General features: G+C 37.3%; 1 protein-coding gene across 4 annotated transcripts in view; it reads right to left on the bottom strand.

Annotated features, from left to right (window-relative positions):
- FAM193A (family with sequence similarity 193 member A) overlaps window positions 1–22,818 on the bottom strand; it is a 45,391-nt gene extending 22,573 nt beyond the window's left edge. Inside the window, exons 1-11 of one of the 4 annotated variants that reach the window (XM_018088802.1) lie at window positions 22,757–22,818; window positions 19,817–20,062; window positions 17,381–17,547; window positions 16,958–17,125; window positions 14,644–14,878; window positions 11,340–11,464; window positions 6,940–7,084; window positions 3,017–3,094; window positions 1,733–1,813; window positions 1,327–1,439; window positions 930–1,172 (exon numbers count right to left, since the gene is read on the bottom strand). In XM_018088802.1, the coding sequence (XP_017944291.1) occupies window positions 930–1,172; window positions 1,327–1,439; window positions 1,733–1,813; window positions 3,017–3,094; window positions 6,940–7,084; window positions 11,340–11,464; window positions 14,644–14,878; window positions 16,958–17,125; window positions 17,381–17,547; window positions 19,817–19,906 (1,445 nt within the window). In that variant the 5' untranslated portion in view covers window positions 19,907–20,062; window positions 22,757–22,818. Of the gene's footprint in view, window positions 1–929; window positions 1,173–1,326; window positions 1,440–1,732; window positions 1,814–3,016; window positions 3,095–6,939; window positions 7,085–11,339; window positions 11,465–14,643; window positions 14,879–16,957; window positions 17,126–17,380; window positions 17,548–19,816; window positions 20,063–22,756 lie in introns of those variants that run through there. The other 3 variants (XM_008920931.2, XM_025896359.1, XM_025896363.1) reach the window with 3 other exon arrangements.
- Between the last annotated feature and the right edge of the window lie 537 nt (window positions 22,819–23,355).

Genomic DNA, 23,355 nt, shown 5'->3' with positions numbered 1-23,355 from the left:
TTTCAAGTGTTCCCTGAATGGGATCAGAAACTTAAGTCCTGTTACGGAAGATTAAATCATTGATGCTGGTAGATAAACGTTTAGAGGAAATGGAACTTAGTGAGTGACAGTCATCAGAAACACCTCACACATTGGCACTCTCCTCGTTCATCACACCATATTAACATGGAACACTAATGCAAATTTCCTTGACTGTACCTACAGCAAGTATTTCATCAGTGTTCCCACCAGTACCAAAGCTGGGTGGTTTTTTTAAAGTATTCTTTTAGAATATCACATGACAGAGGAGACTCCTGGTTAGCTGTACACATACCCAATACAAAAGCCAACCCACCAAGCAACTCTAATTCTTCAGAATTATGAAGGGGTGGGAGTTTACATTAGACTAATCCTCAAACTTGATGGTTGTGATCAGAGTATAAGAAAGGGGGTGGCAGATACTTCTGATAGAGACAATCATTTTTAATGACTCGGGTTAACACAACTTCAACAATCCTAAAAGCCTTCTAAAAAAAAAAAAAAGGCTTTCTTGGAAGTAAACTGACTTATATGAAATGACAATCCTCCAAAGCAAAGAACACCAGTTCCCTTGCTCAGTCCAGGAAAATGTGACATTTTAAAATGATCCTCTAAATTAGATATGTATCTGATGTCCTTGTAATTGCTAACCAGGAAAGCACACACTACACACAATTCTAGCAATATTGGTAAGTCAGTATCTTCAGAAATTTTTAAGAACTTCACAGGATTTTTTTATATATGTATGTTAGCGCACATACAGCACCCGAGTTGTGGTTGGCTGAATACAGTACTGTTATTAAATCATTTTCGGAGGCAAAACTAACATTACATAACAACAGCCTGCCAATGCCACTTGCCTGCTCAAGTCCAATTCACTACAAAAACTGAGAACAGAGAAAAGAACTTACAAAGTTGGTGCAGAACCATTATCTGCGAGGATCAGTCTGGGATGTTGCTGAATTGTGATAGGTGAGCTGGAACCTGATCCTGAACTTGCTGAAGACATACTGGGTGGGCGGATCTCAGACAGATAATCCGGAGCAGAATCAATTTGTAGTGGTAACTGGTTAATGTGGATATCATCCGTTATAGGGGAATCCATGATGCCACACGTTAAAATGTGTGAAAGGCTGCAGTCATCACAAGTACACCTGTTCAAGAATTAAGATTACATGTTTCTGTGACCTTGTTTAAGTAGCAATGATTTAAAGTAACCACATTCTTTGTTCCAGTAATGCATTTCTTTTTTCCTTGAACGAGAAAGTTATGCTTTATTATGATTCCAAACTAAAAACATCAGCTCACCTTCTTCTATAATTACAGTTGGGACAGTCAGGCATGCTCAAACGTGATGACAGCATGTGTCTCATTGTGTCTGTGAAGTTGTTCTCCCCAGCTAGTGCTTTCTTGTTATTAAGCTGAAGTAAATGGTAAAGGCAGTGTTTTAGTAGTGCAAGTCTTTCCATTAAAAATTCAATGGCACATAATGACAAGTTACATAATCAACAGGGGTTCTTTGGGCAAAATAATTTAAAAGCAGAACAATTCAGAATAATTTCATGAAGGTGGCGTTTTGATCATGGGTGAAAAAGGAAAAAGTTCAAAGTTACAAACAACAAACATTTGGCACTGAGACTCTTTAAATAAAGTATGTTTCTACTATGAAATAGCAAAGTGGACAAGTCCATCTCCTTGACTCATTCGTACGTACATCTTGCACGGTATTTCTGCTGACGCACTCTGAACTTGAGCAGTTCTTGTCTTGTTTCATGGTATGCACAAAAGGACACTGCTGACAAACGGAGAAAGCAAACTCACCCTTAACTGGCAAAGAAGAATTAGCACTAATTTTGTAGCCACAATGGGATTGAGTCAAGAAACAAAGTAGCTGCCCAAGACAGGACCTGACTGCATTAGTGAAAAAATAAAATCCAAATAACCTCCACCTGGTAGAGGTCTAATCCTGAAAGCACCTAATTTCATTAGATACCTACAAACCTTAGGTTAAACAAGGATGTGCCTAAGCTCCCACTTCTATGGATGCCCAGATCTGATCCCTACCTAAGCAGCCATGGTCTTAGAGCTCACTTAAGGCCAATTAGGATCAAGGAAAAAGAGGATTCTTTCCTCAAGTCCTCTGAGAAGACCTGTATACCAGATGTTCTAAAAGCATTGTTAACATAGGCTTCCTTTCAGGAAAAAGTACTTACTGATGACTGCTTTGAGACATTGCCAATTTAAGCTTAAGTTTATTAAAATGTACTGCCATACTCTCTGGCTCAGGACTAGTGTTTCTTGCTGCATACTGGTACAGGAATGGGGAGGTTCTCCATCCAGAGTTGACTCTACCCAAAGCCCACTGTACTCTTATGGAAAGCATGATGCACACTTGAGCACTTCCAGGCTGGAGAAGAGAGTACTGAGTCCTAAACAGCAGTTTTATAATAAGTGAGGAACTTCTACTGGCCCCTGTCTGGTTAGAGCTTAAAAAAAAGAAATACAGTTCTGCTCAGCCTTTTCCCCCACAAAACAGATGCAGGAGCCATCTCCAAAGTCCCGAGGGATGGAATCATCTGCCCTGCTACTGTAGCTCACAATCCTGCACACACAGGAATTTGTCAAACTCCTGAACACAATATTCCCTATCAAGCAAATTAAGACAGCTCCACACTCAATGTATTGGCTGTTTTGGATTCCACTCTAAGGCAGCAAAAATTCCCCTTCTTTTGTACAAAGGTTTTAAAGACCTGGTATTTAATCCTAAAACTATGGGTTTATCTTTTTATCTTGTAGTAAGTGAGATTACATACTTTTACTTACTCTTCTTGGATCTTACTTTTCTGTATTTTAGCTGATCAAATTTCATGCCTGGCATAGTTGCAGAATTAGATTGCACAGAACTGGTACAATATACTACACTCATTGTTTGCATCTTACAAATATATGTGTAGCATTATTATAACTTAGAATGGTATAACAAAAAAAAAAATCCTACCTGCTCTTCAATAAAACGCCTCTGCTTAAAAAATTCCCAGTCTTCCTTTAGCATGCGTTGTTTTGTTTTCATTGCCATCTAAAACAGAATTTAAGGAAAACTCATTGACTTAACAATAGAAAACCTAAATTATTGTCAATTGATTTAAGTTTCATTAAACCTAGCTTATCTATACTATTTTGCAAGTACTTACTTAGTCAATATGAAGCGTACTTTATTTGCTAATAATTTGATTAGATTTACTTAAACGTAAGAGTTCATATTCATTAACACTACTTTTCAGACTTTCCCACTGTTACTCCTTATGTTAATATTTCTCTTCATTAAATACGTGCAGAACATTTTCAATAAAACGTGACTGGCATTAAATACTCAGCATCTCAGATCCATTAAAATCCACTAAAATCTAGAGATAAAGGACTTATGGCAAGGCCTCAACACAGGCTCAAGTGCAAAGCCTGATGTACCACATGTGGAACTTATCACCCCAAGAGTCAAAAGAATCAAAAGTACTGACCTAGACTAACACTATTTGGCCCATTTATTCCTCAAAGTTTTTCATGTTCCTTGATTTTGCTAAGGCTGGAAAAATACTTTATAATTACTTGTCTCTTGAATCATATCACCATAAATGCACATAGAGCCCTTAACTTTTTGTACACAAATGATATTTTTCCGGTTTAGCAAAAAAGTTGTCTCTGACAGGACGCAAAAACTTTCGTGAATTTTAACACAGTAAAATGCAGGAACAAAGCTCCTCCTGTTGTACCTTACAACATTTTAACAGCACTACTTCATCAGTGAGGAAACAACTACCTAAGGTTATCTTTTACAGTTCTTCTTTTTTTCATTTACCTAATTAAAAAAAATAAATCTACTACCTTATAGAATATACCAAATTGCTTCATAAAAATAGGTTAGTGAGCCATTAGTTATACCACTAGAAATCTTTTTTTTCTTCAAAAGCATGACTCCAGGAATTCATACTTGATCAAAAGTTTAAAGTCTAACAACTAAGCTAAGTATATTATTGTTATTATCATTATTTAACTTAGGAAAATGAAATTTTAAGCTGGGGATCTGGAACAGCATTAAGTGGTAAAATTTTGCCTAATTAATTTCTGAAAGGATCAGCATCATATTCTAACTACTACTACAGATTCTGATTTCCTTTGCTCCAGCGAGGTTATGTTAACATCAAAAAAAATGAGTTTATCGTGTCCATGTGTGTTTAAAAAAAAGAGGTACTGCAGAGCCTGTGGCCAGCAACACCAGAAATTTCATCCTGGGTGCAATACCAGCTTCCCAGAATCCCTGAGCTATATTTAAACCGAGTAACACTCCCTGGTTTAGTTGCCCTGCCACCTAGCTGAATCCTCACCATCAGACAGCTACCTACATTCAATATACAAGAGAAGACTTTTAATGCCAGAGAAAGACTTTTTTAAAACAGCCAGTGCATTAACTGGGAGCTGCCTACTCAAGCCTGCCAAGAAACTGTCAAAGCAAACAGCGTGGTACAAGTGTTGGTACTCTGCTATTAACGGGAACAGGGGCTGACACGCAAGATTTCCTACTTCTGACTTAGCAGCCTTTCCAATATTCCATGGATGCAAGTATCTTAAGTTATTGATTCCATAAATAATAGAAAATCACTTCTCTCCCCTCTTTCTTTTCCCCAACGAATATTTATTTCAGCAGAGCAGGGCAGCTGCAATACAAAGCACACGCATCGTGCCCGAGAACTCTTCTAGGGAGTGCGAGATAAATTCAAATGCCAGATACTCCAAAGATCTTCCACAGATGTAACAAGTGATGAACACAGGCACTGATATGAAAGCAGTGTATTAAGTTGTACAGCAGTGTATTAAGTTACATGTCTGTGTGTGACACAGCTGTCATACACTGTCTTAAACTAATATTTTAATCACTTGAAAAAACTATTAACTTTGTTTCCCATGAACAATTAACATAACACACAGTAGGAGAGTCCACTACTTATCTCTGCTGATGCCTTGTCTACAGTTTTGGGTGTAGTTCCACAATAGATAAATGAGAACCATTCTTACACTTTCCTTCCCCTCTAACCTTTCAAATAGTAGCAATAAAACCTCACAAGTTTGTTAAGTCAAGAGGCAAGCAAACAGTGAATGCACGTTCATTATTAAGATCCACAGTTTCTATAGCAGCAGGGCTTTCTGATTTCTACCCTGTTGACAAAAACATCACTGCAAACTCAGGTTTGATGGTCATATTGCATGATGTATTTTTGATCAAGAGAGTAAAACCACAAGTTATCATCAACATGGGGTTTAAGGTATGATTGTGAAAATGCTTTTTTCTACGTATAAATACCAATATAAATACCAATATCTTCTTTAAAATTTGATGGTTTAAATTTTTGAAATGTTTCCTCTACCTACCTGCACTTGCAGGTATTTTTGGTCATTAGGAAATAAGCCATCACATTAAGTTTTCCCTATTGGGAGAATGGTGTCTGTTTGCACCAGGATACAGGTTTCACTGAGCAAATTAAAAAATTATATAAGACAGCACTTGTGGCAGTTGCATGGTCACTTGATATGAAGAAATACAGAAAAAATCAGTTAAGAACTTTATTTTGGCATGATGCAGAACCACCAGTCAGAAGCCTGATATGAAAGTGACTCTACAGAAGGGCCACTTTTTTAAAAAAATAAGTGAATAATGCAAAATGAACTGGGTTTCTTTTCTTACTAGAGAGGCATCAGACAGCCATGACACCCTGAGACTATGGGGAAAATCACTTTTAGTAGCAAAAAATGTGAGATGATCAAATTTTACTGAGCTGCAATCAAATATTTAGGTGCACAAAATCTGCCAGGCCAAGACAAAACTTTGTAACTGATAGCTCACAGATGCAGTCCCCAAATATAGAACAATCTCTAAAAATAAAATTAGTTATGTCTTGTCTCCATCTTGAAGGTACTGGTATTAATGGTATAAGTTCACTTAAATCTTCAGCACAGGGAACAGCTTCTGAAGGACATTTACAATGTACAGTAAGACTAAAATATGTTTGTTATCTATAAGAAGTAACATAACATTACTGAATCTCAAACTGGATGTCCATATTCCTAGTGCTCATAAAACTTCAAAACAGAAGAAAAGTTCTATAAAATTCTGTATCTTCAGATATTTCCAAGACATTATTTCTTTCAGACCACTTAAGATTGAACTAAATTCAAAGCCTTATCCTGAGGTGTTTTAGGAAAATCAGGTTCTTTAAGCATGAAACAAAAAGCATGAGAAATTTTCTTTGAAGAATATGAACAACCACTTGCAAAATAAACAGCTATTTTTCTGGAAAAATGTAGGAGTCAGCACAACATGATTATTTTCTCTAATGTAGCACAAATTCAGAAGAACCAGCTATCAGATCATATACTTTATAAAAAGACAACTTCAGAGGTCTCAAATATTTGTGTATGGAGACAAATTGGAGTTCCTTTTCTGAGAACAGTACAACGATCATCATCACACTATGCAACATGCAACAGTTTTTAAAAGCAATATCTTCCTCTGGCTTCATTTAATGCAGTTATTATTTTGGAAGCTTAGGGGGTTCCGTGGGATAAGTTGTTTTTTTTCTCCCTATGGCTAATTTACTGGGTAAAGTAATTAAAAAACGTTCAAAGACCATCTCTAAACAACGACAATACAATCTGCTTCAACAATTTAAGGAAGTTATTGTACAATCAGCATTAAGTATTGGTATGTTAGTGTTCTTTTCTATTGGGAATGAATGACATAAATGAAAAAAGTTACATTTTGTTGCTTCAAAGCTCTGGATAAAAATATCAAAGAAATTATTCCTCGCTGAAGGCACAGCCCCGAACAGGCTACTCCCTACATAATCAGTCTTGAGACTGCATGACTCTTACCTGCTCATCAACATAATCATCTATTCTTTTCTGGCATTCAAGCCATGCTTCAGCAACTTGGCCCATTTCCTGTTCCAGCTGATGATACCTTTGTAGCAAGGTACTATACATATCTTCACTACAGGAATCGTGTGTTGTTCCAAGCCTAAAAGTCCAAACAGCACTTGTTACAGAAGAGACATTTCACTGAAGAATCACGCTTTTAAGTTCTGCCAGCCAAAAAAAGTGGTGTTACAGTGCAGTTATTGACACACCCAGGCCCACAGAGCTGCTAGTATCCTAAAGTTGAGGACTATTTTTAGTAGTTTTTCAAAAAATATCCCAGAACTGCTTATTCCCATCTTCTGTAACCAACAATAGCAAGAATGTGGGAAGTGCCACATTGCTAGAGCCTCTTTTCCATGAGCAACCAGATGACAAATACTGAGCTGTATTCATGCAAATTTTGTTGCTTGATATATTTATCCTTCAAAATTCTATGGGCTAAATATACATGTTGACTATTTACTGAAGAGCTACATAATAAAAATAAAGCCAGAAGCTTGTTAAGCAGAACTCTCATGACCAATGCTAAAAAGATTACTAGACGAGTTGGAGTTCCAGGTGGGAAATGTGCTGCAGAAGGAGGGAAGTGAGATATAAGCAGTTATTCACTAGCACTTGAGCAGCACTGAATTAAAAACATGATTATGCCATTCACTGATGACTGTCTCTGTGAGGAGTCTCAGAAACAGGAGAAAGACTTACATCCTTTTCTACATCTTTGCACGGCATCAACAAAATGCTTCCTGAGTAACTATGCAAACTCCCAATATGTTGACTTTAGAAATAACAAAAGACAAAATTCTACATGTGTTTAAAGCACACTGAATCGTAATGACTAGTCAACTGACGCAAATAAACTGAAGTTTTATAACATTTCTACTACTCAAAGTAATTAAGGAGAAACTGGGTAGTAGTTAATTAGGCACAGAGGTTGCATGGCAAGTCAACGTCAGTACCAAAACACCAGAATTGAAGCATCTCAAAATGTGATATTTAAGCCCAGTTCCAGCATTTGAGGGAAGTTTGTTACAGATTTTCACTGCAGCAGGATGTTAACCCAACCTAAGAACTGCACAGTCTTGTTTGTCACCTGGTAAAGAACTAATCCCTTAATTTTAACTTGACAATTAAGTATAATGAAGAGCTAATCATACAGACGACTCAGTAAGCACCAAGTTACAGCTGTTAGTGTGACTTCACCAATAAATTCAAATTTGTTTCATTTTGTTGTTCTTTCCAGAACCTGCAACACAACCACTTAAGAAAGGTGCATAAGCAATTCTGCACAATAAAACTTGGGAAGTCTACAATTGGAAGAGTAGAAAAAGAAGTTTCAAGGTATACAGTGACTCTCCCTTACTATCAGTGTAAACACTGTCAATTCACATTACTAGACCACAATTTACTGCTTTTCTGAAGTCTTTCTGATATCATGCAATTATGTGAAAATAGGACCCCTACTGTACAGAAATCAAGAATTTGTTCTTGTAACTGCTGCTGTGTAGCACTATTCTTTCAAACACTTGTGCACAAATTATTTTAATTTTTAAAAATTTAGATTAGCAACACAAAAGAACAGCATTTACACTGTCATTTTTTATTGTGATTCTGAGTAAAGGTTAACAGGTTATTAGTAAATACAGTCTCCCCCCCCAAGGCAAGTATAAAGCAACAATCTAGGTAATATTTCCATTCTGTACACAGAGGTGGAATGTATTTCTGGACTGCAGTATAAAAAAGTGATAAAAAGAATAACACATACATAAAAAACTTAACAGGAGTTGCTCAGTTTAAAGTAACTGAATCTTACAAGTGGTACCTGTTGACACAGGTCTTACTGTATACCCACATATTTTGATTTTCTGGACAACAGCATTTAACTGAAGCTGTACAAACATCCTGAACACTGGGAAAGCAAAGCAGACAGAGAAGCTCCAGGTATCAGTTGTTTCATTACCAAACCCCAATAAAACAGTCTGTTGGATGTAGGAGGCACGTCAGCGGCTGCATGGAATCAAAAGCATCTTGACCAAGCAAGATATTTAACCTCTAAGGAACTCTTCATATCGACACCACCATCAGAAGTACTGGAAACTTATCTTTGAAAGGACTGGATTTCCTTAAATACTGATTATGAAAACACAGCCTTATGAAATGCTGTGTCTGACCTAGAAGCCCTGCTGATTAATCAACTCTTGCTGAGCTATGGACAGCTCTCACAGCTGGTCTGCACACTGTGCAGCTGAGTGTGCCTCCTAAACCAGCCACAGATGCTGACTGGGTAGCCAAATAAGATCTAACACATTAAGACCCTGGTAGTTTACCCTGAGCAGATGACCAGTTTCAGATGTGAAACACTGGCACAGCAGATCTGATATCAGTTTATAACCTCCATCCCCACAAGAATGCTGTCTAAACCTCCCTATGTGAACATCTTTTCTAGTCTGACATCTGATAAAACACCCTTGGAACTAACCATAGCACACCAACTACATATTTTGAAAGAGCCAGAGATACTTAAATCACTGAATTTTTTGTGTAAGGGATGAAAGAAAGGGCTAACACCCAAAATCTAAGCAAAGCTGAGATGCCTAAATGCCGTTTCACATTTCTGTTCTTTGGAAGACAAAGCAATGAGGCCAATGTTCTTTTGTAAAGAAACTGGTAACACCTTCTCTACTGCACACAGATGATTCTCTGTTGATCAAATGATTAGAGGACTAGCCTGATCCCTGCTTCTCCATGTGAGGCCTCTGTGATGGAACATTTCTCCACCAATTCCCAATGGAAGGCAGATGATTACCCTCCAGAAAGATTTCTCAGGGAAGGATACCCAATTCTCTCACTTCAAGATCCAGAGAACTCAGAAATAAAATCCTGGGAGTCTATGAAAACAGACACAATCAAAGAAAAACAAGACATACACTATGTAAACCTAGAAACCATGGAACAGGAAGCTTGTGCTGAACCTCTCCTTTCAAAAATGCTCATGTGAACCAACCTAGGCAAAACTGTAAGTTTAAGGGTGTTTCACATAAACTACTTAGTGAACACAAATGCACTGGAAAAGAAATTCCTACAGGAAGAGATTCTGACTTCATCATGTGTAAGCTCTGAATGGAGCTGTCACTACAGTGACAACAGAGAAACCACCTCTGTTGCTCAGAGTTTATTTGCAGTAGCACAACAGGTAAATTAAAACAATCCAATGCTTTTGTTAAGAAAAGACCATAAACTTCACTGAGACCATTCTCAGCTCTTCAGATGAAGGCAATATAAAGAGTCTTGATATAGCCAGGATTGCTGGAGTAAAGAGATGGAGAGAAGCCTTGTCAGAAATCATGGACATGACTGTAGGATGGCCACAAAAGAAGATACAGATCACTGAAAAAAGTGCAACTGAACAACATGATGTTGAACACAGCAACACAATTAGCTGTCTGGAGAGGGAAAGCTTTTAGTGCCAACCCAGCCTCATGTAAATGAACTGAATAACTTATGAGGGACCTTAGACATCTAGCTGAGCTCAGCAACAATGAAGCTTTCTTGTCTTTTCTTGTTTTCCTTTCTATTACCTATCAGCAAAAGGAGAACTCATCAGAAATTTTCTTTATTCACTGTGAGCAACATCTCTTGTGACAGACTTAATCAAACTGCTCTTATACCATGGAAAATTACCCAAGACAATACCTTTAAAACACATGTACATAGAGCATAAATGCATCTTCATCAGAAACAAGACTGAGAGGTCAGCATGAACTATCCATGACTGTACTGCAAAAATGTTCAGACTTAGGATAAAGAATAAAATTTCTATTCATTAATACCTCTTTCTCAGGAAACCCAAACACTTTGCCAGTACACAAATTACAAGCAGAGAAATCCTACTAGGAAAATATACAATTTAAAGCCTCAGGAGTGGTGAAGTCCTGAGAACTACAAACATATTGCTTTCTCCAATGACAAGACTGCTTAAAACTGCTTAAAACTAAGTTATTTGTGCACTATGGGAAGCAGAAGGCAACGAGGCTTTAGTTTTCCTGTAGAGCTGTACAGACAGCAGCAATGCCTGATGATAAGTGAAAACAGTACTATTCAGTCACACCATCAGCATTTTCATGGGATGCTGTCATTTTACAGGGTAACCTACAAATAAGCAGATTAGGGTTGTAATTCTTCTGTCAAGCAAGTTATGACAGCAGCCTGCTCAATCAACAACACTGTTTTCAAGACAGATCCACAAGGATTTTTTTACCTATTCAATTCTAGCAGCAGATTTTTTTTTTTAAAAGCTGTGGTTGCAAACATGTGTTTTCATTTCTCCTTTAAATTACAAAACAAAAGTCAAACTCTACCTTAGCTGTGACACCAACGTTGGCAAGCTATTCTGCAAGAGTGGCTCAGAAAATACCAGATTTTCAAACAGATGCTTGTTGTGCAATTCCCATGTCACCTGAAATTTCTTCAAATGTTCATTTTCCTATAACGATAAAACAACCAGAAATAAGCTAGGTTAGAAAAAAAATAAAGAATTCTGTCCAAGGCAAGAATCTTTTTAAAAAGTCTTCTTTCCAACCTACTGGCAGGATTAACCAGCTCAGTTAATAATGCAGTTTTAATATCCAGAAACTCAGAATTTAAGCCATTTTTAATTACTTAAATAACATAGCTTAATTCCTTGTTTTTCTAAATTGTAATGAATTAGGAAGAAAAAACCCCACAAAAATCAGGCTATATTGTTCAAAGCTTTCATTCATTTCTGCACCAAAAGATGTATTTTATGATCTGAACCTGTAATTCTAAGGTTTTCTTGTCAAAAAATTGTCTATCTCTGATTATTTTTCAGTCCTTTGAACTTATCTAGTAAGACACATATACAATGACAACCTATAATCTTTATTCAAAACTGACATAAAAACAAGTAAACAGTTCTCCCAAGTACAGCTTAAAAAACTAAGTTTTCTAAGCAGACAAGAGATCAACAGCTTACTTCCCTAGTAAGAATAAAGTTTTTGTATGTGAGGTTATTTAACACATAATTGTATGTAACTTCAAGGCCTAAAACTTAAAACTATTACCAGAAAAACACAAGAATCCAAGACAGGTATAATATATTTTTCAAGTCAGCAAGTTTTCCCACATATAACCAGCAGTACACAGATTTTCTATACCAGGACTCACCCACACAGCAGAATTAAATTCAACTGTTCTGGCTCTCAGATAAGCAAGTGAGCCCAGGGAAATATAACCTCTAGTACTCAGAAACACCAGAATACTCTGGAACTTTTAAGTTTTGTTAAGCATAGTGGGTTAAAAAAAACAAACCAAACCCAAATGTTTTTATATCAGACCTAAAGACAAGACTACTGGAATTCAAAAAGAGAATTAACTTTTAAGTTTTATTATCATTTAAGAAGGATGGGTGGTGGTGTTTTTGAGTAGCATAAGACACCTGTACCTCTTTACTATTATGTCTTCAAAATATTCAAAATGTCTATAAATTGCTAATAATTTCTCAAGAGTCACTGTGACAGGTTGATTTCTTAGGGAATTTCCATACTATGCTGTGAACAAAACCATCAACAGTTATCTACAAAATCCTGTCTATCAGTTTACACAAAGAAATACCAGGAAGTTTTCCTCTCTAGTCTGCTACACCCTGTACTTGAGGACTCTTCAGTACTGACCACAGTACTTGCTGTCAGTATAATCTGTCATTCCCTGGTGGGGCACATGGCTTTAGTTCCTGCTCTTGAAGTCAGATGGATTCCTTTGAAAGGAAGGACAACTGTTCATAATTTCATCGAGAAGTTAGTTCCTCACAGGTGGAGGTTCAGGGCATTATATGCCTTTGTACAGTACACTGAGTGCAAAGCTTTTATCTTTAAAAGGAAGGCTGCACTAAGTTTAGAGATCTTGGCTGCCTTTTATCTTTTCAGCCGAAAAGATTCCTTCTTCCACAGTGCACTGGCATCTTGAGAGGAAACATCCACACACACTGAAACAGCGTGTGACCCTACTACCTGTACTGAAAGCTGTGACACACTACTCCATTTAATAAAAAGGTTATTTAATAAATCTAATAAATATATGACAAGACAGTATTCTACATTCTCACAGTTCAGTTTCACAGCTTAGTAGAAAGAAGTTTTTAGTACTTACTGGGCTGCAGAAGGAAAATAACAAGAAAAATCTGGCATATTTTGTGTTTTCCTATGCTTTGTTTTTTAAAACACAAATTTTATTTTACTTTGAATGTTATCAGAAAAGGGGTAGATTAGATAGTTCAAGCATCTTCTTTCTTTTCATGGTTGTTACCTCAATCTCTCACACCTGCCAAGTTTTCATGACTACTAGTTCACAATAACTGCCAGGGAAAAAGTATCAAATGGTTATTTTCTGATTAGCTGGTACTAATGGGATAGTTATTGGCAGATCCACTTTGAGAAAGCTAACATCTGTACTGTAAACCATTCACTTTTCAGCTGAACGAGGTGGAATGCAAATCAACCTGAAGAGCAATCTTCTCTCAAGCACCTTATTAGAAACTTAATGACTATTAAAAGCAGACAATAAACAGGAGATGGCAGTGACCTCAAATCTGTATTTAAGTGATAAAGCTAGGGAAGATAATACAGACAAAAGCAAATACACAGCATTGAGAGCAGAAAAAGAGCATCAGATATGCTCAAATTTCTACATAGAAATATCTTCCTGCTTTGACAACTCAATTTTGGGTAACAGCCCTACCTCAGTAACGACAGTCTGCTTCCCCTCCATTTTATATCCTCACCTGTGGCCACCACAATCTATTTCTATCTCTCTTTATAAAGTTAGACAGTCACTTTCAGCTAATTGGCAATAAAAGCTAAATTCACCAGTTTATCCACCTTTTTTTTCCTACTTGCACCAAGTTTGCACAAGAAAAATATGGTACAGGATAAGAACATTTACAAAGGATGCACAAGAAAGGATTATTAACAAAACAGGATTAATAACCTTCTCAGGCCTTAAACAAATAGAATTATGGAATTTGTTTACTGTATTACTCACTCATGATGAACAACTACACAAGAAGAAATTTTTAAGGCTATTGCTTATTTTATAGCTGACAATATAATCCCAACTCTAATATCACTGTCAGTTGATAAAACAAACATTTAAGAAAGAACTTTGGAAATAATAGCAGATTAGTTTCAAGGCAAGAGAAAGTCTTTTCAAGTAGCCATCCCTGATTATAAGTGAAAAGAAAAATTGAACACCAAAACAATTTAAGTTAGTGCTACTCATAAAAGTTTGTGTTGTTTAAACATGGTTGTCAACAGACCATTTTGGATTAACAGAGAAGTGTTTCCCACATCTTCAGAGGCATTAACTAATATTTTGTAAATCTGCTTAAATACTTGGTTCAGAATAAGTGCTACACACAGCATCCCACCTCTTTCTTTACAAACAAAACCCAGTTTCATTAAGTCACTGCAAGAGGTGCCTACTCTGCACTTCCGAAAACTTAAATTTTCATTTTCAGAATCTCCCTGTCTCCAAGGATGCACACAAAAAGAACCTGACATTTTATAACCACAGAAGACCCCTGAAAGAGCCCAGCACAACTCTGGCAGCATCACCCCAGAAGAACAGAGGCTGTTTCTTCAGTCTTACCAGAGTAACTAGGAAGGCGCTGATTGTACACGCTGCCTGACAGAGTGCACTGTATTCTTCAAGTAGGAGTGAGATGAACTGCTGTGCCTGGGGTGGCCCTTCTGTCACTAATGTTGATGCAACTTTAGATCCCAGTGACAAGTGCCTGAGCAGACGAACCTTCATTTCAAGCACATATTCTCTGGCTTGCTGTTCCAACCGTTGGTAAAGCTGGTAAGGATCTCTTTCACAAAGCCTGTATTTTTAGAATATTTGTGACAAAAAAGAAACAAACAAACAAAAAACACCACACAAAAGAGGGAATGTAATCAACAGTTTTCATTTTCCTAGAAACTTTTACCAGCTACCATTATCATCATCAAAAATAACCTCAACAGCTAGGGTTTAGAGAACTACCTTAAATCCCAGAGAACACACTCCAGTCCCCTACTTCTACACTGTGGAAACTGAGCTCTAGTGCAGCTCTAGGACTAGGATGCCTACACACCTGAGGAACAGACTAATTTAGGACCTTACTATTTCACTTCAACTTGTGAGCTCAAAAATCTGAACTCAATTTGCATACAACCCTACAGGCACCCAGACTCTTCAGACAAGCTTCTTCACAACTTCCCCCTTTTCTTACACGTAACATATTTGTGTCTACCAAAGAGAATTAAACACAATGGCTGCTTTGAAGCACTTTAAATAATTTAATTTCACTCTAAAGTCCTGTGCATGGAGTTTAAGCACTCGCCTCAGTGTTTTTACAGCACAGGGAGGTGGGGAAGAAGAACTTACCTAATCTCTTCCTTAAGAGTTAGATGAATAAAAGTTTGCAGCTACTAGTCCATGCTCTTCCCTCACCACTCACAGAACAGTCCTATCATACTGCCATCAAGTACTCCAATATACAATAGGGACATTACTTGGCACCACTATGTATTCCAACTAAGAAGACCAGACACTCCGTTTCTTGCCAGCTGTATCTAACAGTCGAGCATGAAATTAGGAATTTCTGCCTTTTAAACACAGAGTTACTTGGTCACAGCATGGTCTTTGGTGTGCTACCTAAACAGTTTTGTGTTTTATTTGTTTTTTTTTTTAAAAACTTCTGACACCTACATTGACTAGCTTTGTTAAAAAGTTCTGCGTGACATTAGCACCACAGACTGGACACACTGGTGCCTGCACAAACTGTATCCCAGTTTTATTTCATATTTCAGAGACCATAAGGAAAATAATTCTATTGGCATTTAGGGATTCCTTCTCTGAGATCCTGTTTCTGCCTTTATATTTTGAATAATCTCTCTCCAAAGTGAAAAACAGTTCTAGAGCAATCAAAGTTCCTGAGTACATAACAAAAGTACATAGTATATGTTCTAATTTCCACAACTTTTCGATTAAAGAGAAAACACATCAAATCAACCACCATTTTAGCTGTGATTCAATTTTAATTACCTACACACCCAGCAACATTTAAACACCTTCTCTTTCAAAGCCTATGTTGTGTGTTTGGATCACTTAAATAAACAAAGAGTGACTAATACAGAGGCACACTATATTACCCTGCTTGTTCAGAACTCATATTCAAAACCAAACACTCAGTTTTTATATAACCAAAGTGCAAGAAGATTATTTCATTATCTATTAATGCTGGTTCAGGTTCACAATCATATAAAGAGCATTGCTAGGTGACTATAACCTTTCCAAAGTTTCTTTACTTCACCAGAATTCAGCTTCAACTAGAAATTCCACATATGAACTACAGTTGGTCAGAGCTCAGTATATTAAGCACATACAGACCCAAAAAGAACAACTATTCCTTGACCACACACTGAGTTAGAAACAGAGATAATCCTCCTGGAGCACTTTAGTGACTGCCACTTTTCTCAAAAGCAAAAAACCCACCACTGAGGATCTCATTAAGCCCATCTTCAACTTCACACCCAGAAGAGCTAAAACTTTTGACTTCTAAAATGGGAAAAAATTCTTAGAATCCACCTCATCTAATGATCAATGAATATTATTTTTTTCCATTTTTATGAAGTCTCTTCCAGCTGTTAAAACTACAGTAAAGTGCAAGCACTTTTATAACTCAGGTTAGTTCAACAAGGTAAGATTTTCACGTAGGACAATTCAAAGTTAACAGTGTCTTACAAATAATCACCATCTGAAGGTCTTTTGAAGAATAAGATTCTGGGACCCTTCCACAATTAGACATTTATATTCCTATTGCAAACAGCATACAAATTTAACAGCTTCCTGTGCATTCAAACTAGCACTGAAAAATCCTGCACAAAATAGAATTAATATTCTTCAAAGTGATATATACCTATCCACCAGCTCCTTCATTCCTTCTTTATCTGGTACCAACGACTGGTCTTGGTCATCTGCCAAAGGGGTCCCAGCCTGGCGATATATGCACCGAACCATGTATCTGACTTCTGACCAGTAATTTTGAAGCTGCTGAGGTTCACGTTCAGGCTCTGCTGAATTTTCTCTGCAAATAAAGACAAAAATAATTACCCTCTATTTGTACACATCACAGAGGTGTATTGATTCCTACTATTCTGGAAAAAAAACCACCATAAAATACACCTGAAAATGCCTAAAATAAGGTAAGAAACGGGATAAATGCTGCCATTTGTAAATTACTCATATAAAGGAGTTTAAACACACACCCACAAACAAGCCACAACAGTGCCCACAGTCTGACCATAGCCACCACGCTGCTGAGTTTGAATTCAGTTCTTACCTGCGCTCATTACAGGCCTCACAGTTGCATGCTATGTCTGAAGGAGAGGAATTGCTAAGATCTGCAGCAGGCACTGTCTGCGCACCCACAGTTATTCTTCCTCCTCCTACAGATTCCTGCTGTGATCCACTGTTTCCAAGAGGCATGTGCAAAAGGAAATCTTGGCTCTGAAGGAAAAAAAACAACCAAACAGGTAGCCTTCGGTTTGTGAGGTCTGATATGTTAAGAGGTGGGCAAATATTAAAGTGGTAATTCTTAGTGCTGCATATATTTTGGGAGGACACTCAAACAGACACAAAGAATTTATCTACGAAAAGCCTAATAAATGTAAGAGATGGACTGAGAAAACCAACTATACAAACAGAGTTTCATTTCTAATAACCAAAGGTATGTTGGTTATAATTATCACCTTTATGTACTTCAGCATAAACAATGAACTAAGCTAAAGGAAGACTTGCATCATCCATGCTTAACCATAAACCAGTTGTATCTCCACAGTCTCCATTTAACAGTATATTTGGGGTTTGGAGTTTAACAATTCCTTCTAGCAAAAATCACTGAATCTCCTTGCTTGTAGCAGCCAGACATAGCATTTCCTGGTAATGGATGTTAGAAAGCTGCTGTCACTGGGAATGGATGTGACCTCCTGCACCCAGCACTGCTCAGTACCAGCAGATGACACAGACCTCTCGCCCAAGACTGCTGGTATTTTTGTCACCAGTTTCTCTCCCTTCTCTGTGCTCCAGCCCCAGTACATGCCATCCTTCCCTCCTGCACCCTCCCAAGGCTGCCACAAGCTTTCTGTGGCACCAGGCAGGGACCTCTCCCACAGCAGCAGCATGACTGAAGAGGTATTTTTGTGCCCCAAAGCCTGGATCGGGACGCAAACAAGTTAAAACAAACCCGCACGCATTTGCTACCAAGCAAGGCAAGGAGAGCACCAGCAACCTGAGCACAGGAGCATCTATAGCAAACCACCTGTACTCTGGCCTGCAGTGACTGCTAACAAATGTTTTTTTAGATAATTTTGGCTTTTTTTCCCAGCTGGCTTCTCAAATTTGGCTAGTTACCAAATCCACTTGGGTCTTTTTTAAGTCAAGCATCCTGACTTAGAAACCACTTTTGCTGTTTGCTTTTAAAAATTCCTCTTTAAAAAACAAAACAGTCACCAAATTAAAAAAAAAATGCTGTAAATTTTTATTTCATCTGGAATATCTATAACTTAAAATGTTTAGGAAGCAATTCCTGCTTTTCCTGCACTTGTAGAACACTTATTTGCTTTACTAATTCACTAGTAGAGCTTAAATAAGTCAAAAATTTTGACTAAACTGAACAATAATGTGCCTCAGTCTTGCTGTGCTTTGAATTCTCTAGGATGTGTTTACCATCTTACTACCAGTATAATTTCCTCAGTTATAATCTCCTGATTAATTTTACTACCCTTGTTAATAGCAAGGATATCTGTAAACATGAGATGTATACAAGTGATATACTCTTAACTTTTCCTCACAAAAAACTATGTTAAGTGTGCTTTTAACATGAGCTTAACAACACACACTATACAAAGACAATCTTTCTTCACCTTGATTTACTGAAATAAAAAGCTGTATGTGCCTATGGGCGTGTGCACAGCCTGTTAGTTCTCTGCAAGGAGATGTCAGCTGGAATTTATAATACTTCCAATTATGCCAAGTGTGTGGCTTCCCAGATCAGCCAGATGATTTGGTTCTGCAGTATAGCATAGTTTACTTCTAATGAGGTTTTGCTGGACCTGTCAATGAACTTTTAGTATCTTTCTGGTACACTGAGCACAGTTCTCACATGAGGCTGAATTCACGACTTGAAATATTAGCACCATGTATTAAATTGGTGTTTGCAGTGCTACCAAGAATAAGAAATTGTTATATGCATACCAGGCAAAGTTGTGCTTCCCTTTTAAAACAATACAGGAAAGAAAAGACTGCAAAACACAGAGACACAGGGAAGTGTCAGTGCAAGTATAGTGACTCCAGAACACTGCTAAAAGAATAAGGAAAACTCAGATAGATACTTTACCTCACAAAGAGGGAAAAACACACCATGAGCAGATGGTATAGAAGAGTGTAATGACTAAGGTCACACTTGTAAGAGTAGAAGAAGATGAATTTAATTAAAGGGAGTAAGGACAAAGTTCGAGATATGGCAAATTAAAAGGCAAAAAAACCAGTAAGAAACAGATCTAAACCTTGCTCTACTCGAAAATCCAAAACTCAGATTCAGAACTCCTCATTTTTGAAACACCTAGCTGGTTCAGTTTACCTCACAGGAAAACCAACTCAACATCTCCTAGAATGCTTCCTGAGCATTTACAGTTGCAGTGATCCCAAAGCACAAAGTGCCATTCAGCCCACAACAACACATCTTCTCAGTGGAAGCAACGGAAGTACTTGAACGTACCACAAGAGATTGCTCTATTGTAGCGTGCCTCTCCTCCTTTTCGACTGTTCTTCGACAGTCTGGACACACCCACAGTGGAAGATGCAGCATATTGTTTGCTTTTGGAGATGTGGAAAGTGCTGTTTTGCTAGAATTTTTGATTCCGCTCTCTGAAAGCGAAGTATCTTTTCGTTCACTTCTACAAAGAAGACAATGCTCGCCAGTTGTATACGGTGCCCTTTGGCCCAAGCCAAAGGTAAATGGTGTCTGCAAACAAATATGTTGATAGGTAACTGGTGATTGAGAGAATACACACCAGAAAAACTTATTCTCAGATTTGAAACAAACAAACAAACAACAACCCCCCCCCCAAAGAACAATGTACATATTTTACTGGTCATTATTAAATGGTGAATATTTAGAGCGTCCCAAGATCAAACACATCAGTCTCAATATCCATGAGGCAAACAAGTCAGACTATGGATATATTCACATTTAGAAAAAAATGTTTTGAGGGAGCATGGACCACAGCCTTTCCCTCTAAAACAATTCAGCCTAGATGCAATAATCTAGTAAGTGAAATTAAAAAGGGATAGTACAATTCCTTTTACTGTTGTCATCATTACAGATAAAAAGAAAAATAACTGCTCTTTGAAGTTCTGTGTAACCTCCTTTCTAATACTATGTGAAAAGAGACACTTTCAGCTACGCTTTTTACAAAATAAAAGTATAAATCAGTTTAAACAAAACCAATCAGGAGGATCTTAAAATCCACTAGCATCTATTGAATACAGTAGACTCAGTAACTCAGGGGGACAGAGACAGTTCAAAACCTAAACTATCCCTCTGTCTCTCTATGGTTCAGCCATGAAATGCTGATCATTCACCAAGACTGACAGTGAAAATCAAGTTGGGCTGCACAAGACAAAGAGAATCCAACTTTACTGGACATAAGTGAAACTGAGATGAAAGGAATAAAAAAGTGGCAGAATCACAGATTTGTCCCATTATATTGCAGCTACCAGCTCTGCCTTAATTACCATCATCTGTGTAAGCCTCAACATTGCTAAATTCTTTCTCAAAGATAAAGCAAAATTTAAATAAGTAATTCAAACATCCTTCTCAATACTGCTTAAACCTCAATACTAACAAAAATATTGCTTTAAAGATCTTGTAGGGCTGAACTGCACAAGCACAGGTGAACAGTTCTTTAGGTCAAAGGACTAGTTCAAGCTAAAAGAGAATTAAATCACCACCTCTCTTCTTTTATTCACAGCAACAACAAATCAATGCCCTATTGCTGACATGTAATGAAAAATGGCAGAGCATTACAAACTCTGATTTTTGTGTTCTTCACATTTGTAAAACTGACAAACTCGGCAATATGGAAAGAAAAACTAATAGTTCTAGACATAAAAAAAGACACACTGAATTCATCTCCACAAGTATCCTCCTATCTTTCAGAAGTTCATGAGAAATTTAACAGATTTAGCAAAAACAGCTAATCACTTTACTTATTGATGCCACTCCTAGAATTCACACCTAGGGCAGGAAAAAGAACACCATCTCTCCAGGAGTCTCCTGCAGGTTTGCAGAAAACCACCTTATTTGGGAAGATTCACTCTGCCTCCTGAAAGGCTGGGACTGACCAAATCCTTTGTTGGCTCTACAAGCACGAACAGATTTCTCAAGTTAAACATTCCTCTCGGCTGCCCTGCACTCAACTGCAGATCTTATTAATGCCTAAAAACCCTGCATGCAGGAGGCCATGGCTGCTCATGAAAACCCTGAAAGTTTCCTTCCTAAATTTTTTTTGAAGCCAAATTAAGTCCCTGTTGGAATGATGGTTATAGCTTATGAACATCATCCAAGGACATCTTCCAACAAGCAGGAACAGCAGAGGACAAAACATGAAAGTTCAGAAGCTCAAACAACCTGACACTCTTAACGTCATGGCAAATGCACCCCAGACATACTGCAAGGACTCCTAGAAGTTAAGATGATGGTGTATAATTTGCTTAAAGCTGCACCACAATTATTATAAAAGCCATGGCAAACACAGAAGGAACAACAATCTTCATTCTGACCAACTCACAGACTCAGGAAAACCCTAACTATTTCCCCACTGGGCCCATATTTATGACAGATATGAAGTTTAAATTAAAGCACTTGGTTCCTAGAGCACAATGCACATCATGAATGAAATTTAATTTAAGCAGTTTATTCCTAACAAAATTGACAGTTGGAACTTTGACAAAATCTAGATCATAAGCATCTCAGATATCTGCTACAGCTCTTTCATACTAAAATGAAACTATGAATTGCAGTTTCTTAGTTATTTAAAAGATGATGAATGCAGTTCATGTGATCATTTCACCAGGAGCAGGGGCAGTAAACTCTTCCTGGATTAGATGAGCTTGGAATTAGGTCACATACACATTTGTATGTGTCTTCAGTGCAATCAGAGCAAAGTGTACATTTTGAGAAAAGCGAGATCTTTTTCCACTAGTCAAGCTTCAAAAAATGTGGGCTGCATCTCTACAAGAAAACACCCAGTCTCACTTTCTCTCTGAAACATGTTCAGATATAACATTCATAAATGAAAGCTGGAAGTAGGACAAATTGGAACAGAAATAACTGCACCTCTGCTATGTATTTAGATTTATTTCCAAGAATAACTTTATTACCATAAAACTGCACAGATTTTTTTTTTGAACATCCGTGTGCAATTTCAAGCATATTATAACAATAAAATTTTACTTTTAAAAAAAAAGCTTTCACTGCTTTTTAAAGCTTGATTACTGAAATTATCAGAAACTAACTTCAGTTGGCAAAGTCCCAATCTCAAACAGAATTCTTTTTGAAGAGTTTGCTCTAGTATGTTTAATACTGTTTGGTACCTTTTCCCATTAGTAAATAATTCTGCAATCATATACACCCACAAAATTTGCCTGCACTTACCTGAGAAACACCTGTGAACTCTGATCCAACAGTACTGTCTGTAAACTGTGTACCATTTAGTGAAACCTGGAAAAAATCAAAAATGGGTTGGTGACAATAGCTGAGTTTAATGCTAGAAGACCGTTAAAAAATTACACAAAACCTTCCCCTGTATTTGAGGGTTGATAAAACAGCTTTTGAAACTTCAATGACTAAAAAATTGCACAGATGGAAAACTCCTTGTCTTTTGTAATAGAAGTTCTACAGATGTAAATTTTGCAATTTATGGATTTTCAACTTTTGCACAGTAGCTCTTCCAGTAGCAACTTCGAGGTGAAAGAATTGATATAGGAACACGGAAAATTCATAAGCAAAATTATGTTTTTCCTTCAGTATTTGATTGTTTGTAATTAGCTTTTAAACTTCTATTGTGAATTGAAACAATTAAAAGATTTTTGTCTTCTGAAAGTTGAATACAATGCTACTCAGAAAAATATGCAGTATTCACCAGGAAGAGTATTCCACAGCAAGCCTCCAAAAGCCACTCAGCTATTCCACTGCAGCAGCTTCCTTCCTGCCCCAGGTTATAACTCCAACAGAAATCTCCCAGATCTCCTCTA

This window comes from Manacus vitellinus, unplaced genomic scaffold (genome assembly GCF_001715985.3).
Source record: "Manacus vitellinus isolate BGI_N305 unplaced genomic scaffold, ASM171598v3 scaffold_0_pilon, whole genome shotgun sequence".
Taxonomy (NCBI): Eukaryota; Metazoa; Chordata; class Aves; order Passeriformes; family Pipridae; genus Manacus; species Manacus vitellinus.
The sequence above is the reverse complement of the archived record's forward strand: the minus strand, read 5'-3'. Positions and strand labels throughout refer to the sequence as shown.